A 15,829-nucleotide genomic window follows, 5' to 3' on the forward strand; every position below is an offset into this window, starting at 1 on the left:
AGAAACACCCAGTGCATCATGGGAATCCCCCGGCAGCCTACGTCTATTGCAGCATAACTAAGGGAGGATTCAGGGTCACCTGGTCCAGCCCTAACTATATGCTTTAGCAAAAAGGAAAGTTTGAAGCCTAATCTTGAAAGTAGAGATAGTGTCTGTCTCCTGAATCCAAACTGGAAGCTGGTTCCACAGAAGAGGGGCCTGAAAACTGAAGGCTCTGCCTCCCATTCTACTGTTAAATACTCTAGGAACAACAAGTAGGCCTGCAGAGCGAGAGCGGAGTGCTCTAATAGGGTGATATGGTACTGTGGGGTCATACATACTAAGTATGATTTAGTCTGATGCTTGCAGTGTTAGTGCAAACAAAATGGAAGGAAACAATAATCAAAGCAATCTGGATTCTTCCAGCAGTGTCACTAACACAGATGTAGTGATGGACAGGTGTGACACAGATGTTTCTGATGCCCCTCGTGGTTCTGTCAGGACATCATTAGAGTGACATGAAAACCTTCAGATGTTATGATGTTACTCTTTCAAACCCTTTCACCACCCTCTCTCTCCCTCTGGAGGTGGTGCTCTCTCGGCCTCCCTGCGGCTCCTCGTTCTGCTTGAGCAGGCCGCTCAGGTGCGCTCAGGTGCTGCATTATTCACACCGAGCCCGGGGGCTCTAATTAAACCCTGGAGAGAAGCGAGGCAGCCTCGGTCAGCCTGGATATGATGAGGCTTTCTGATTTAGACCGTGACTTCAACACGAGCCGCATCAATCTTCTTTTTTTTCTCCCTCCAAGTCTGAACACTGTAACTCAAAGAGCGCAGGGTTCCTGATGCTTCAGGTGAAGCAAAAGCGCGTTTGGAGGCCTGGACGTCCACACCGCAGCTCAGAGTGCTAAAATATCCACACAGCAGCAAACCAAGTGAGCCTGACTGCTTCTAAACTGAATCACTGCATCCCAGTGTCGTAGTTTACTGTGACAAACCTCTTCTATCTGCATACACAGAACATCACAACAATGAACAACTGAATCAAGTCTACTTTTGCAAAGAGACGTGGGACTTTTAGAGATTTACTTTGTTGCGACATGCTGGCCGTTTCACATCCCTGAGTCTGTCTGAGAGGGTCTGGAAGCTCTGGGGGGAGGGGGGGGGGAGGATTATTCTGGAGACTCCCACCAGGTGATCTGTGAAATCACCTTCAGATTAAAAGTGGTCACCTGGACCTTTATCAACACAAGAAAGCGCTCACAGTCAGTCACTAAAAGCAACAAATAGTTCAATCCAATCACTGAGCAACCACCGCTGTGTTGTCTTGTTGTCAGGAGATTGCCGTCTTATTTTAAGTTTAGCGTGACATAATGCAGCTGGAGTGTTAGGACTGCCTGAGAATCTGTAAAACAATCAAATATTTATCAAACACAGTATTTACAAGCTGCAGTTCCTCCAACGTCCACCAGAGGCTCCAGCGCTGAGGCAGTCCCCACAGACTCCCATGTTAAAATGTCCGCCTTCAATGGATCCTTTCGTCCCTCATAGCAACTGTAGCAACCACAATGTTTTTATAAGTCGCCCGTTTGAATTGTACTAAGGATTAAATTTTGCATTACTAGGGGTGTGGCCTATTTGAATGACAGGTGGATGGTGACACAGGCGAGAGCTGTCTGCTCAGCTTCACCTGACCTGGACCTCAGGACCATGTTTATGCTTTGAGTCTTCTGGAGCATTTTTAATGACATCATCTGATCAATAATAAGACTGCTGTGAAGTTACTGCACCAACAGAACGTCCAAGAAGTCCGAGCTGCAGTTTTACTGAGTGAAATTTGAAGAGTTCTACTCACCAGAACTGGAAATTGTGAATGCAGAGTTGCCATGTAGAAAAACTCCAGACTGCCCGGATCTTTGAACTTTATGCTAAAATAATTCTCCTGTGACGATGTTGGATTCAACAAAGATGATCACAATCAGTGCAGCAGAACAGGAAGTACTTTATTTATTCATTACCTACATTACCCAGACCGTCACAGCTGATGTGAGGTCGGCTTCATATCGAGAAGAGCTGATCGGTAAATATTTCCATTTACAGACTCTGCATCTTCATCCCTTCACTGTAAAGCGTAAACACTGTGCTGCCTCTCACTGTACCTGTCTTACATCAGCCTGTTGCAAACTTCAAATTAGTGTCACTCTGTTCATCCAGGCCCCACTTTGCCTGTTTTTACACATCCTCCATCCCGGTCTTCCAGATTTATCTGCACCGTATCTCCGTTTGCAGCTGCTCTGGCCTGATCCTCTCCATTAAGCTTCCACATAATCAAATCTACTGACAGCTCGCTGCAGAAACGCTGCTTTCCTCCGGCTTTTCAAAGAACACACCACCCCCTCCGCCTGACTGCTGCTCTCCACTCGGGTCCAACCTGGATGCTGCTGGCGATGAATTGTTGCATAGCAACCGCCTGCTCGGCACCTACACCGTTCCTCGTGTTTGGAGCCCGAGAACCTCAGAAGACGTCACGATGCGAGCTGAGTCACCCACACGGATCAGAGTCACAACAGCCACAAGGGCTCTTCTTCCTCTGCTCTTTATCCAGCTCACACACACACACACACACACACACACACACACACACACACAATGCTACACAACACAGAACTGTGTGTAACATGTTTCCTAAACATCTGCAGGTGACCACCTACACCTGTGACAGTGATGTCATGACTGCATCCATGTCAGAACAGCTCGGGAAATCCCACCAGATGTGGGTGTGTGTCATGTGTTTGTTGTTTTTCTGTATTTGTAGGTTTTTTTCTGCTGTCTGTGTTTTTGCTCCGTCTCTGTTGCTACATTTCACGTCACTTTTCTGGTCTCAGAAAATTGTTATTTTTCTTTTGGTTACTTCATGTTTTACTTTGTTTTTCTTGTTTTGTGTAACAGTTGTGTTTTTCTTTACTGTACTGAAGGTCTGCCTGGCTGTGAGTAAATGAGTGCATGCATTGTTATGATCTTTAATTCATGTTGTTTGTAACTTTTGATCTGGATTATTTTATCCATCCATCTTCTTCCACGTATCCGGGGTCAGAGACAGAGAAGCCCAGACCTCCCTCTCCCCAGCCACCTCCTCCAGCTTGTCCGCAGGAACACCAAGGCGTTCCCAGGCCAGCCGAGAGATATAATCTCTCCAGCGTGTCCTGGTTCTGGCCCGGGGCCTCTTGCAGTGGGACATGCCTAGAACACCTCACCCAGGAGGCATCCTTGTCAGACGCCCTTATCAAACCACCTCAACTGGCTCCTTTCGATGTGGAGGAGCAGCCGCTCTACTCTGAGCCCCTCCTGGATGGCCAAACTCTTTATCCTCTAAGGGAGAGGCCAGCCACTCTTTGGAGGAAGCTGATTTCTGCCACTTGTATCCGCACTCGTTCTTTTGGTCACTACAGCTCGTGACCATAGGTGAGGGTAGGGACGTAGATCGACCGTTAAATTGAGAGCTTCGCTTTTACTCTCAGCTCTCTCTTCACCATGACGGACTGTGTTGAAGGGTTTTTTTGTGTTGGAATATAATATATTATGCTCCGTAAATGTTCCGGCTTTGTTAATCTACTGTGTTGTTGTAAAGTGTTGGTAGATGTCGTAAATTGGGTTGTGTTGGGCCACCATGCGGTCACATTAGGTTAGGTGGGTACTCAGTAGGTGGAGCAAAAGTTTTCTGACTGTGGCAGTTTATAGTTGTTTTAGGTATAACACCAGGAAAGTGGGGAAAGCCTGAGTTAACTTAGTGAGTTTGTAACTGGCTTTGTGTGACTGCTTAACTTGACCACCAATGTCAGGGTAAGTAAATCCAGAAAGATGCTCTGGGATTTGAAATACAGGATCCTGTGGCTTGTGGATGACTCGCTGATTTTGTCAGATAACGATGACAGATTACCTTTAAGCTCTACCTGTGAACACTGGATATCTTCCAATTTTTCTCAGCCATGTTGCAATGGTAGTACAGAAGGTGCAGGGGAAATAATTTGCATAATTTCAAGGCACACCAGAAGGCAAAATGTACACCTGTATTCATGTCTGTCCAAAAGATGCTCCGTGCAGCCTTCCATGTTGGATCTTCTTCTGATCATAGTGTCTTTCAAAAGTCTTTACCCAGTTTGAGACAGTTTCTCTGCTGTGCAGTGAGCTCCATCCGCCATCATCTTATTAAACACACATTCCAACAAACGTTCACAGCGGGAGCGCCTTTGATCGCTGGCATCTACACTTGGCCGACTTCTCCGATCACCCTCTCAGGTGCAGCTCAGCTGATAAATCCAGAAAATATCAGTAAAGAGGAAGAAAGAGCGTTTGTGGAAAGGAGAGAGCAAAAACACACCAAATGCCCCCATCAACCCACACCCAATACACTAACATAGATTATGTACAGGCTGCTCTCCATATGCAGACTGAAATTATTGAACAGTTGTTGATTTGTTGCTCAGAGTTCCTGTAATTGGTCGCATAATTGTTTCCAGCTGCTGAGGCAACAAGAGTCAAAGTTTGGTGCCTGGAGTCGCCCTCTGAGGTGACTGATTAGCTTCAGCAGCTGAGCTCAGTGAGGTTTGGAGGGAACAGACTCAGACTGTCAGCTGATTGCAGTCAGGCTAAATTATCCATTTACAAGCTGACATTTAGTTTTCTTCTCCTCGTTTTCCATTTCTTATCTCTAACCTTGAGTTAAGGCCTGGAGATGGTTGCATTTCTCTGTTCCTCACACTGCAGTTACCAAATTCTGACATACTGAACTCATCTCTCTGCTAATTACTCACTCTGTTCAAACAATAAGATATATGACATCTCATTCACAATCTGTATTAGTGATGTATAAACACATAGTAAGTGAAGAAGAAACACTCAGCAGCTTAGACCCATCTGCTCTTTAAGTGTGACGTATGAACCCTGCTGCCAGGTCTGAACTACTCTGTGTTTACTAAGACTGTTGTGTTTTTAACATGTTTTAATGCTTTGCATCTTGTTCTATTTAATCTGAACAAGCCCCTTAAAAAAGCCCAAACCATCGGGAACCCTCACGTTAACTTTTATCAAGTGGAAAAAAGTTAGCGTTCATCCTCCAGCTTCACTGTGTTTATGTTATGCTAACATAGCTGTGTCGCTAGCAATCACGTAGCACATCATTATATAGCAGCTAGCCCAACTTCAGTAACCCTACAAACGTCACTGCTGTTTAGTTTACTGTCTTCATTTATGTTGGAAATAACAGCAGAGCTGTACGTTTGAATTTTTCAGAACCCTCTCAGTCAGAACATGCTATATCATGCTTAGATGGAAGCTAGCGAGCTAACTTCCTGCTAACTTCTAACTAAACTTCATAAATCCTGTTTTCATGGATGCCTGGATGTTAAACTTAATTGTTACACCTGGTAAAGCAGCAACGCTGATGATTTTATTAAAGATGAAAGAATTTAGACAGTTTGTAACTCTCAGTGATGCCGCAGTGTTCGTTTGGCTTTGGGACCTGAAGTGGAGTTTGGATCCGGAAATGGCTAATGACGTCAGACTTACCGACCAAATAGACACAATCAACAAGAAACTGGAGAGACTTAACAAGATGCCACTCAAGAGGCTAAACCAACTAAAAACACAAAGACTCTGTTTTCATTAAATTCAGGTGTTCCATTCACCTCCATGTGTATAAAGTCAAGCAGCTAAGGATGGGATGATCTGATATCGTCGTGTTGGTGTTGTTCCCACATCATCATGAAAATGTTGTTCCAGGTTCAACATTGCAAGTGACCAATCACATTGTTGTGACGTTATTCTTTTGCGCGCCAAGCCATTCGTGCATTTATGAAATTCCAATGTTGCAAGGACAATATCAATTCTGCTTACCGTTTATTAAAGGGTTAGGGTTAGGGTCAGGGTCCGTTGATCGGCAGACAGAGGCGGTTTCTCGCAGCTTAAGTACAGTTTTTTGTTTTACGGCGGTTTTTCCCGAAGTCGCAAAAGTATGACGTCACAACATTCTGATTGGTCACTTGCAATGTTGAACCTGGAACAACATTTTCATGATGATGTGGGAACAACACCAACACGACGATATCAGATCGTGCCTAAGGATGCAGACTGCTTCTACAAACGATTGTGAAAGAATGACTCGCTGTCAGGAGCTCAGTGAATTCCAGTGTGGTACCATGATAGGACACCACCTGTGCAACACGTTCAGTCAGGAAATGTCCTCACTACTAAATATTCCACAGTCAGCTGTTAGTGGGAAAGAGACTGGGAACAACAGCAACCCGGCCATGAAGCTGTAGGCCACGTAAATCGCAGCGCGGGGTCAGGAGATGCTGAGATGCATAGGTCGCCAACTTCCTGTCATTCGCTACAGACTTTCAAACTTCATGTGGCCTTCAGATTAGCTCAGGAACAGTCAACTTCATGGAAACAATGAGCAAACTAGTGATTAAACAGAAGCCCCCAAACCCAAAATCACTGGGTCAAAGTCCAAAGTTCATGTCAAACAAAGTGGAATAAAGACTACAGAGCGACAGCTTGGAGCCATCAAACACTGAACATGTCGATCAGGAATCAACAAATCACTGATTCAAACTCAGAGCTCATAAAACAACTTTCATGACTTTTCATCTTCTATGAAAACATTATTATTATCCTATTTTTGCTGCTTTATATATTTTAATTTATAACTCTCTTTTGTTGTAACAGCCTACGTGAGGCAACTTTGAAAAGCAACACAAAATAAATGATTATTATTCGATTATTGCATCGAGCCTTTAACCAAACTGTGCCCTGTGACTGCTCCTCTGTAATATTATAACCTCTCATCTGTGGTTCCTCTTTAAAACACTGTGGAGACGTGGAAATGGTGGTTTAAGGACCAGCCACTCGGTGTGATAATGGCTTCTACATTCCACTTTTAATTAAGCCCTGAAGGAGAATTCAGGCCCTCATCATAAAAGAGCTATGGCTGCTTTAAAACTCTGATTGGTACGAGTACTTCCTCATTTGAAGCGGGCCTGCTTCCTTCATGTCTAATTCCTCGGCTGCTCTTCTTTTCTCAGGCAGGAGGTGATTGTACTCGTGCTGCATTTGATCCCGACTGCTGCGCGCTCAGCTGAGACCGCTCAGTTGTCCATCAGCAGCCTGTTTGACGAAGCCAAGTCTTTTAAAACTCGAGTCTTTTAAAACTCTTTCTGCTTTTCTGAGGTATAATCAGCTCTCCTCCAGAGACACGTGAGTTATTCTGCTGAATAATAAACTCTTAAATTTAATAAAACACAAGCATCTGTGCGACCTGAGCGGGCAGCAGCTTTGTATTTTCCTTCCTTACTTCATTCATAACACACGTGAAAAGACCCAGGAAAACCAAGTTAACGATAAAAACGATAACAAAATAACGCTGAAAACCGATAAAAACCTTGAAAACCAAACATTTCACACCTGAGCCTCAACTCTCGCGGCCCGGTACCGGTCGGAGGCCCGGAGGTTGGGGACCGCTGCTTTAAACCGCTCTCTTCTATGGCAGAAAATTTTACTTTAGCCACAAACCTGTTAGCGGTGACCAAAGTTACACCAATATTAACTGCCCAACACTTCCGTTCCTCTAATCTGTCCTCTACTGTCCAGTTGAAGCTCCAGCAGTGAGCCCAGCAGCAGAGACAGACAGGTTTGGACCATTTATAGTGTGGGGATAGCTTCAAACTTCACCATCTCGTCCAGTACGAACACTTCTGCCTCCAAAAGTCTAAGAAGGTGGCGACCGCAAATCTCATCAGCGCTTCAAAAGCAATCTCAAATTTCACATCCCGACCTCCTGTCCTCTTATCCTCGCCCGAACCAGGAAAGGAGGTGAGGACGAGACTTACAGAGGATTTAACGACGTGAGAAGACCTCACCTTAGAGCCTCGTTTTAAAGAGCTGTCATTGACTAAGTCACAGGACAGAACTGATGTATTTTATGATGTGCTCGTGGAGTAAGTTTGGTTGGCTGGTCACTCTTGTGAAGGTGTGGATAACGACTCTCACAAGCCTTAGAAATGCCTCTGTGACTTTTCAGACTGATGATGTCACCGATGTTGTTCCTCAGCTGGTTCTTTATATCGTGGCGTGATCGTGATGTGCTGCTGGTTGAGATCTTTCGGCCTGTTTCACTTTGTCAGACAGCTTCTGTTTAAGAGGTTTGTGAGTCAGCAGGTGCCACAGTGATCAGCTTTGCTGTGGCAGTGAAACTGGGCTCAGTCACAGTTAATTCATGATTTAACAAAGAGGGCCGGCAGGTTTGGATAGTTTGATGCCTTAATAAACGAACTCGTCATCTAAAAACCGGATTGTGTGTTTACTCTGATTATCTTTGTGTAATCTAAAAATTTGTTTGATGATCTGAAACATGTAGGTGTGACAAATATGCAGAATCATGAAGATGAAGAGTATATACTCTTTCTTCCTTATTGCTTGTGTCAATGAAATATTGTTTCATGAAGACTCGAGGTAACTTTTGGATACGACTACGCGACTCGCAGAGGTCAGAGTGTGCGTGCTTATGGATTAACGTGGATGTGAGGGACACACCAGGCTGTACTCTGACTTTTTGAGCCTTTGTGTGTTTTGCCTCACGATTCAGAGCTTTTAATCAAGTGTACCTACATCTGTCATTGACATATATGTATTAAAAAAACAAAAAGAACTGATGCCGAGCACTGAGTGACACTTGGGTGACTAACAGACAAGATGAACAGCATCCCTCTGAGTGGTTTTCTTTGCAGCTGATGTGAGTCATCAGTGATCATTTCCTCAGGGAGACACTGTTCTGCTCTGTAAGTGTGAGCTCTCGCATTCATTTCCCACAGCAGGCTGTCCTGAAAGTGTCCATTAACAGCCTGAACGTCTGCAGAAATGGCAACATGACTAAAATGTAAATGCAAAGGCTGTTGTGTCAAATTAAGAGTCTATCTAATCTAGCAGTCTGGGGTGTCCTCGAGCCTCTGAGATTGATTTCTGAAGAATATGGCTGGAAACACTCATTATTTCTCTGATGAGACCCAAACCAGCAGTATGTTAGTCCATCTGTTAATATTCCTCCCTCTGTCTGTGGCACTCAGCTTTAAAGGCCATTAGTCTGATTGAGCCAAAAACCCCAGATGATTTTAAATTATCAAATTTGGTTGGAAGTCAAGGTGATTAAGAAATTATCCACAGCTTTCCAATAAAAGCTCAAACGTATTTTTACAAATCTAACTATGAGATAAAAGTAAAAATCTTAGAAAGTCACTGTTTGTGTCATGAAACACAGGAAGATGCAGACTGTGGAAAAAGAGCTGAAGCAACAGAGAACAACCCTTTATCAAATAAAGCAAAGTCCAAAAAACACAGCAGGGATTAGAGGAAGAACCGAGCGTCCCATCACAGCACAAAACAACAAAGTGGGAGGTAAAAGCTGTGGCTTTGTAAGTTCATGTTTCAGAGATGAAACTAAAACTTAACATTCAGTTATTCAAAAGTTTGAAAGGTTTGAGGCTCACAAATCTGAGATTAAGGCACAAAAATCAAAATGAGGAGGTAGAAAGGGGAAACATTTTGTAAATCAAATTTTGTAGATAAATACATTTTATAAATATGTTTTAAAATCAATTATTATGTAACACTCGGGATTATTAGCTTAATATTTGTAGTCTCTGAAGCCAGCACATTTTGTAGGTCAAAACTTTACGTGATACCAAAATGAATGAATAAAATGAGAAAATCTGAAACATGTATTTTTCTCATTTTATTTAAAAAGAAAAGAATTGACTGATTTTCGTTGGATTTGAAAGTTAAAACTGTGACAAATAAAAATAATCAAATAGTAACAAAGCATAAAACAACTGTGCTTTTATCCTTTAATTTTACTATTCTCGTTGTCCAAAATTGACCTAAAGGGCTTCCGTACATCAGAAAACGAGAGCGGTACGGACAGGCTTTAGGACCGGGGGGCCGACACGTGGTGACAGGACAACCGGAAGCCAGAACTCACGTTACTGGTAGGTGTGTTAGCTTTTAGCTTCTGAGCCTGTATCGCCGCTGCGCTCGTGCTTTAAACGGTGTTCAGTTGGTGGGAGCTCCGCTCCCCGCGTGTCTCTGCCTCTGTGAGGTCACCCACGTTTGTCTGTGACCCTAACACAGTCTGAAAAGTTAGCAGGACGGCTAGCAGCAGCTCCAGCTAGCTGTTAGCACACACAGGTCAACAGCATTGACAGGGAGCCTAAAGGTGGACGGAAGAGATGGTGTGAGGATGAGTGTTGTTAAGGTGGACTGTTATCGAAGATAGTTGATGGGTTTTTGTGAAAAATGCTGAAGAAGTGTGCTTTGCTCCTTGTGCTTCATCGTGTTTGACTTTAATAAACTGACTCGTGTCATGTAAAGCTCCAAACTCAAGGGAAGAACTGATGTTGCCACATAAAACAGGCAGCTTAGCAGAGAGCCAGCTGTAAAGGACATCTCTGGGATACTTAGGCAACACAATAAGCCTGTCTCAGGCCACATAGACCAGTGCTGCTCAAGTTACTTGAAAATTGTAATTAGTTACTAATAACTGATTAGCTCTCCAAGAAAGTAATCCCATTACTTTACTGATTACTTATTTTCAAAGGTAATTAGTTACTTTTTAAAAACATGATACACAACCTGAATACGTAATAAAGTTATAGCCCTCTAGCCCAGTTCTGTTTTTTCTGCATAATCCATCATATAAAATGTAGTAAAATGGAAAAATCTCTTTTTAAAACTTGTTTCATTAGTTTTAATCTTTTAACTTTATTCACATTGCATCAAGCAAAAATTAAATTATATGCAAGAAGAAATGTGTTTAACATTTAAAACTATTTTCTGCATAATCCATCATATAAAATGTAGTAAAATGGAAAAATCTCTTTTTAAAACTTTTCATTAGTTTTAATCTTTTAACTTTATTCACATTGCATCAAGCAAAAATTAAATTATATGCAAGAAGAAATGTGTTTAACATTTAAAGCTATTTTCTGCATATTCCAGCATATAAAATAAAATCATGTTTTGTGTTTACACTCTTTCACATAGATGCAAGTAAAACACAGCAGAAAATAAATCAAATCAAAGACTCAGCAGCTCTTAAATCTATTGTCACCTGTTTAGCATTAGTGTGGCGGGTGGAGGTTTGTCCACGGCGGTCATGTCAGTGGGAGGATCCGGGGGTTTCTCTGTGAATGTCACATTCCCGTGGCAGCGTGCTCGCTGCTCGCTCAGATTTGAAGTTTAATTTTTCGCTGTAGAAACAAGTTTCTACAGCCCTACATGCCCATCTCTGCATACGACAGTGTTTACCAGCAGAAAGACTGTTGTATGTAGGGCTGCCACGATTAGTCGACTAGTCACGATTACGTCGACTATCAAAATCGTCGACGCCTAATTTAATAGTCGACACATCGTTTGAATGCCGTAAAATCCTGAAAGGTGCAGGAATAACAGTAGGATTTTAAGAGTGTAATAACGGACTGAAACAGAAGATGGCGGAAATGCACCTACAAGGATACCGTTAAACGCCAAAGATGAAGAAGAAGAAGAAGAAGCAGCAGTCTCCGTTATCATGGCTACTCGGCAAAGGAACTCGAAAGTCTGGGAGCATTTTGACCAAACAAAAGAAAAGAAGGTCCAATGCAAAATCTGCAAAATGGAACTTGCCTTCCATGGCAGTACAACGGCGATGCACGAGCATCTAAAAAGGAAGCACGTCGTGGCATCCGACGACGAAGTGGTACAGTCGTCTCGGTAAGCTAATTGGCTAGTTAGCTGCTAACATTATTATAAACAGCAAGCTGCTAATTATTTGTGCTGTCAGCGTTAATCTCGTTAGTATGATGTTAACGCCATAACCGCATTAACGCGGCAAATCCCCGTTAGTCAGTGCCATGCAGCCCTCGCACCGCGTTTTCGCGCTAACGGGGATTTGCCGCGTTAACATCGTATTGACGAGATTAACGCTGAGAGCACTACTTGTTATTGCTTATATTAATAGCTGTTAACATTACAGGACTGCTAAAAAAATACGTTCGTCTTCAATGGACGACTTTGTCACCAAGCCAACAACATGTACACCTCGGCAAGCAGATGTCCTGACTGAATCAATCTTGAACATGTTGGTGACGGACATGAGACCCCTGTCTATGGTTGATGATCAAGGTTTCAAAGAGATGATCAAGCAGTTCAACCCATATTACCATGATAACTACCTACCAGGCCGATCCCACTTCACCAAATTGATGGAAAAGAAATATGATGCTACCTTTGAGAAGGTTGGTCTCTCTTTCTCTCCACTCTCTCACACCACAAACACAAAATAGCAATTTGTATTAGAATTTAATACATTTCATGATGAAATAATATAGAGCTTGCTGACTGAGGAACCAATAAATTAATCTTGGTTAAAGCATGTAATGGAAAGTTGTTGTTTTTTTTTTTTACTGATATGTTGAATGTTTATTGTTTAACATACGTAAGTGTATTTGATGTAACTGAATTATTCAGTTGGTAAATTCAAATCTTAATGCATAAACTGACAAGCATTATTAATAATTAAAAAATATACTGTAATATATTTCCCTAATGCTTACTATTGTTCCAAATCATCTCATATCTTTAGGTAAAGCAGACCCTTGGTGGTGTCAAAGGTTTCTTCACCCTGACTGCTGATGTCTGGACCAGTCGTGCAACAGAGGCCTACCTTGGTGTGTCTTGCCATTTCCTGAGTGAAGATTGGAAGATGAAGAGCTTCATCCTTGATACCATGCCTCTTGAGGAGAGGCATACTGGTGCCAATATAATGACATGGATGGAAGAGGTGCTAACAAAGTTTGACATCTTGCCTGCCAAAATAAAAGCAGTAGTACATGACAGTGGTTCCAATATGGTGGCAGCAATGCGACTGCTTGAAGAAAAACATGGATGGGCCTCTATCCGCTGTGCTGGGCACACACTCCAGCTCATAGTCAATACTGCTCTCAAAGAAACCACCATCAGCAGAGCACTAGGTGCTGCTAGGCAGCTAGTGGAGCACTTTAAGAGAAGCGAGCTGGCTAGTACAAGACTAAAAATGAAACAGGAGCAAATGAATGTGAAGAAAAATACACTGATCCAAGATGTCAGTACAAGATGGAATAGTACATTCCACATGATAGAAAGACTCCTCGAACAGCGCTGGCCTCTCACTGCCACTCTTTCAGATCCCGAGGTAACGCCAAGGGGGAAACACTACTTCGACTTGAAGCCAGAGCAGTGGGTGCTGCTTGAAGAACTGAAGCAAGGTTTGGCACCTTTTGAGACTGCTACTGTTTACCTTAGTGGACAGAAGTACACAACGGTTTCAGGTCTTCGACAGGTGGTCAAAGGGCTGACACGGGCTGTACACCAAAGCCAACTGGAGACGAGCTCAGGAAAATCTTTCATTGCCAGTGCAGAAAAAGGCATAACACAGAGATGGGGGAGTATATGTACTTTCTCAGCAGACAAAGAAAACCCTGTTATTCTCGCAGCTGCCTTGGACCCCAGATACAGAAAGTTGACGTTTTTGGCTCCTGAAGATGTCATCAGAGTGCAGGGGACTGTTGAAGTGCTTGCTGTCAAAGAAGCAAATGCTGGGACACATGAGCATGCAAAAGTGCAGACAGCCAATGGTTCAGGTAGAACTGAAAAGACTGCTCTGGACAACCTCCTTGAGTCTGACACAGACAGTCAGGGTGACAATGAGGAAGAAGCATCTAAGGAGGACCAAGATGTCCAAGTTGTGAGAAGTGAAGTTCAGCTGTACTTTAAAGAAGCCACAGTTTCTAAAAAGGATGATCCTCTTAAATGGTGGAGCGAAAATGAGGGACGTTTCCCCACACTATCAAAGCTAGCTAAATCTTTTCTGTGCATTCCTGCAACCGCCACCCCATCGGAGCGGATCTTCTCCACAGCAGGGAACATCTGCTCTCAAAAGAGAGCAAGCCTTTCTGCAGAACATGTAGAAAAGCTAACTTTCCTGGCTATGAACAATAATCTCGTGTAGATTGCTATACTGACTATATAGTCCCAAAGTTCAATATAGTTGTGAGGACTGAGCACAAAATGCTATTTTGTTATATTTGTTTTCGGGTGGCTTCAAACTTGAAATTTCATTAAAAGTTTAATAAACTATCATCTTGTCTTTATTTTTAGTTTCACATACCTTAAACACTTAAAGCTGTAAGCTAATGATAGTTGTATAAGAGCAGATGCATGCTGCTGCAATAATCTGTACGTTTTACGTCCAATGGATGCATGATCTGATTAGTTGACTAATCGCAAGAATAATCGGTGACTAGTCGACTATCAAAATAATCGTTTGTGGCAGCCCTAGTTGTATGTCAGCACGTGTCCTTAAGTGTCCTTAAAGAGCTGAACTTCCAGCTAGAGGTGGGCGATATAAACGATATACGATAGAGATTTTGACTATATCGCTCTATCGGGATAGTGCATGTTGATGATGTCATCAAGCTGCGCCTGTTTTGGTCGAAAGCATCGCAGTGGCTACAACCATTATCATCTGCAAATTATGGCGGGCGACAGTCATAGCAAAGACATGAAGCACTGTTGAAATATGGGGAAAGCCAAAAACTGCGCTTCCTCCACTTCCGTAACATTGATTCATTAATGTTGAATCCTCTCACAGCTGCTCTATTCCCATGTTGTTGCAGTATATTAATGACTAACCTCGTATTGTGGATGAATAATCTCAGTTGTTCTCCTGACTGAAGTTTGGCCCGTGTACAGCATCCTGCTATGCGATTGCATTTGTCCCTGACCACCAGAATCCCTCACGTTAACTTTTATCGAGTGGAAAAAAGTTGGCGTTCATCCTCCAGCTTCACTGTGTTTATGCTATGCTAACATAGCTGTGTCGCTAGCGATCACGTAGCACAACATCATATAGCTACCAGGTAGTCCAACTTCAGTAACCCTGCAAACGTCACTGCTGTTTATTTTTCTGTCTTCATTTATGTTGGAAGTGGTAGCAGAGCTGTACGTTTTAATTAGTTTCAAAAATCTCAGTCAGAACATGGTATGAAATGTTTAGGTGGAAACTAGCGAGCTAACTTCCTGCTAACTTCTAACTCCGTTAAATTTAATAAATTCTGTTTTCATGGATGCCTGGATGTTAAACTTAATAAAGCAGCAACGCTGATTATTTACTTAAAGATGAAAGAATTTAGACAGTTTTTAACTCTCAGTGTTCGTTTGACTTTGGGACCTGAAGTTGACGGAGTTTTGGACCCAGATTACTCCGCGAAGCTCCTCACTACGGCAGCCGTAATGCTCTGACAATCCATCAAGCAGTGCGGCTTACCACAGTTGTACTAAAATATTTTAACAGATTTGTGCCCAAATCGGTTCGAGTTTCGATTTTTGAGAAAATTAAAGGATTTTAAGTGCGCCTTATAGTGTGGAAAATACGTTATACAGAAGAAAAGAATATATTATTACCGCACATGCTTCAAATTATATCGCGATATGAATTTTAGGCCATATCGCCCCGCCCTACTTCCAGCTGTGCCGACGTGTATCATCAGACTGTGGATAAGACGAGCTGTCTACAGATCTGATTATTAAAGACACGTTTACACCATCAGCTGCATCAGTTAAGCTCATGTGTTATTTAAACAAGGAAAATCACTTAGCACGGTTGTGTGTTTATCGGGCACAATGGCTGCACCTGTGCCCGTCGGTATCTTCTTAGTGGTTTCACAGATCCCACATCTGCTCAGTGGTCCAGAACCAGTTCTTGAAAGTCACACTCACAGACTGTATA

At 42.7% G+C, this 15,829-nt stretch overlaps 2 protein-coding genes across 2 annotated transcripts in view; both read left to right on the top strand.

The window, feature by feature from the left end:
* The first annotated feature begins 9,924 nt into the window (after positions 1–9,924).
* The window catches only part of immp2l (inner mitochondrial membrane peptidase subunit 2), a 223,240-nt gene continuing 217,335 nt past the window's right edge, over positions 9,925–15,829 (top strand). The window contains exon 1 of the mRNA XM_082540168.1: positions 9,925–10,013. The gene's annotated coding sequence lies outside the window, so the exon portion shown is untranslated. The remainder of the gene's footprint in view (positions 10,014–15,829) is intronic.
* Positions 10,028–14,298, top strand: LOC309710556 (E3 SUMO-protein ligase ZBED1-like). Its single transcript, XM_082540141.1, has 3 exons — positions 10,028–11,775; positions 12,038–12,299; positions 12,647–14,298. Exons 1-3 carry the CDS (start codon positions 11,594–11,596, stop codon positions 14,048–14,050), a joined length of 1,848 nt encoding a protein of 615 aa, XP_082396267.1. The 5' UTR covers positions 10,028–11,593; the 3' UTR covers positions 14,051–14,298.

Source organism: Aulonocara stuartgranti (assembly GCF_965226115.1).
Source record: "Aulonocara stuartgranti genome assembly, chromosome: 7".
Lineage (NCBI taxonomy): Eukaryota > Metazoa > Chordata > Actinopteri > Cichliformes > Cichlidae > Aulonocara > Aulonocara stuartgranti.

Coding starts and splice junctions, on each gene's coding strand:
- LOC309710556 (XM_082540141.1), top strand. CDS start 11,594: ATGGCTACTCGGCAAAGGAACTCGAAAGTCTGGGAGCATTTTGACCAA. Junction 11,776..12,037: donor GAAGTGGTACAGTCGTCTCG/GTAAGCTAATTG, acceptor TTAACATTACAG/GACTGCTAAAAAAATACGTT. Junction 12,300..12,646: donor ATGATGCTACCTTTGAGAAG/GTTGGTCTCTCT, acceptor TCATATCTTTAG/GTAAAGCAGACCCTTGGTGG.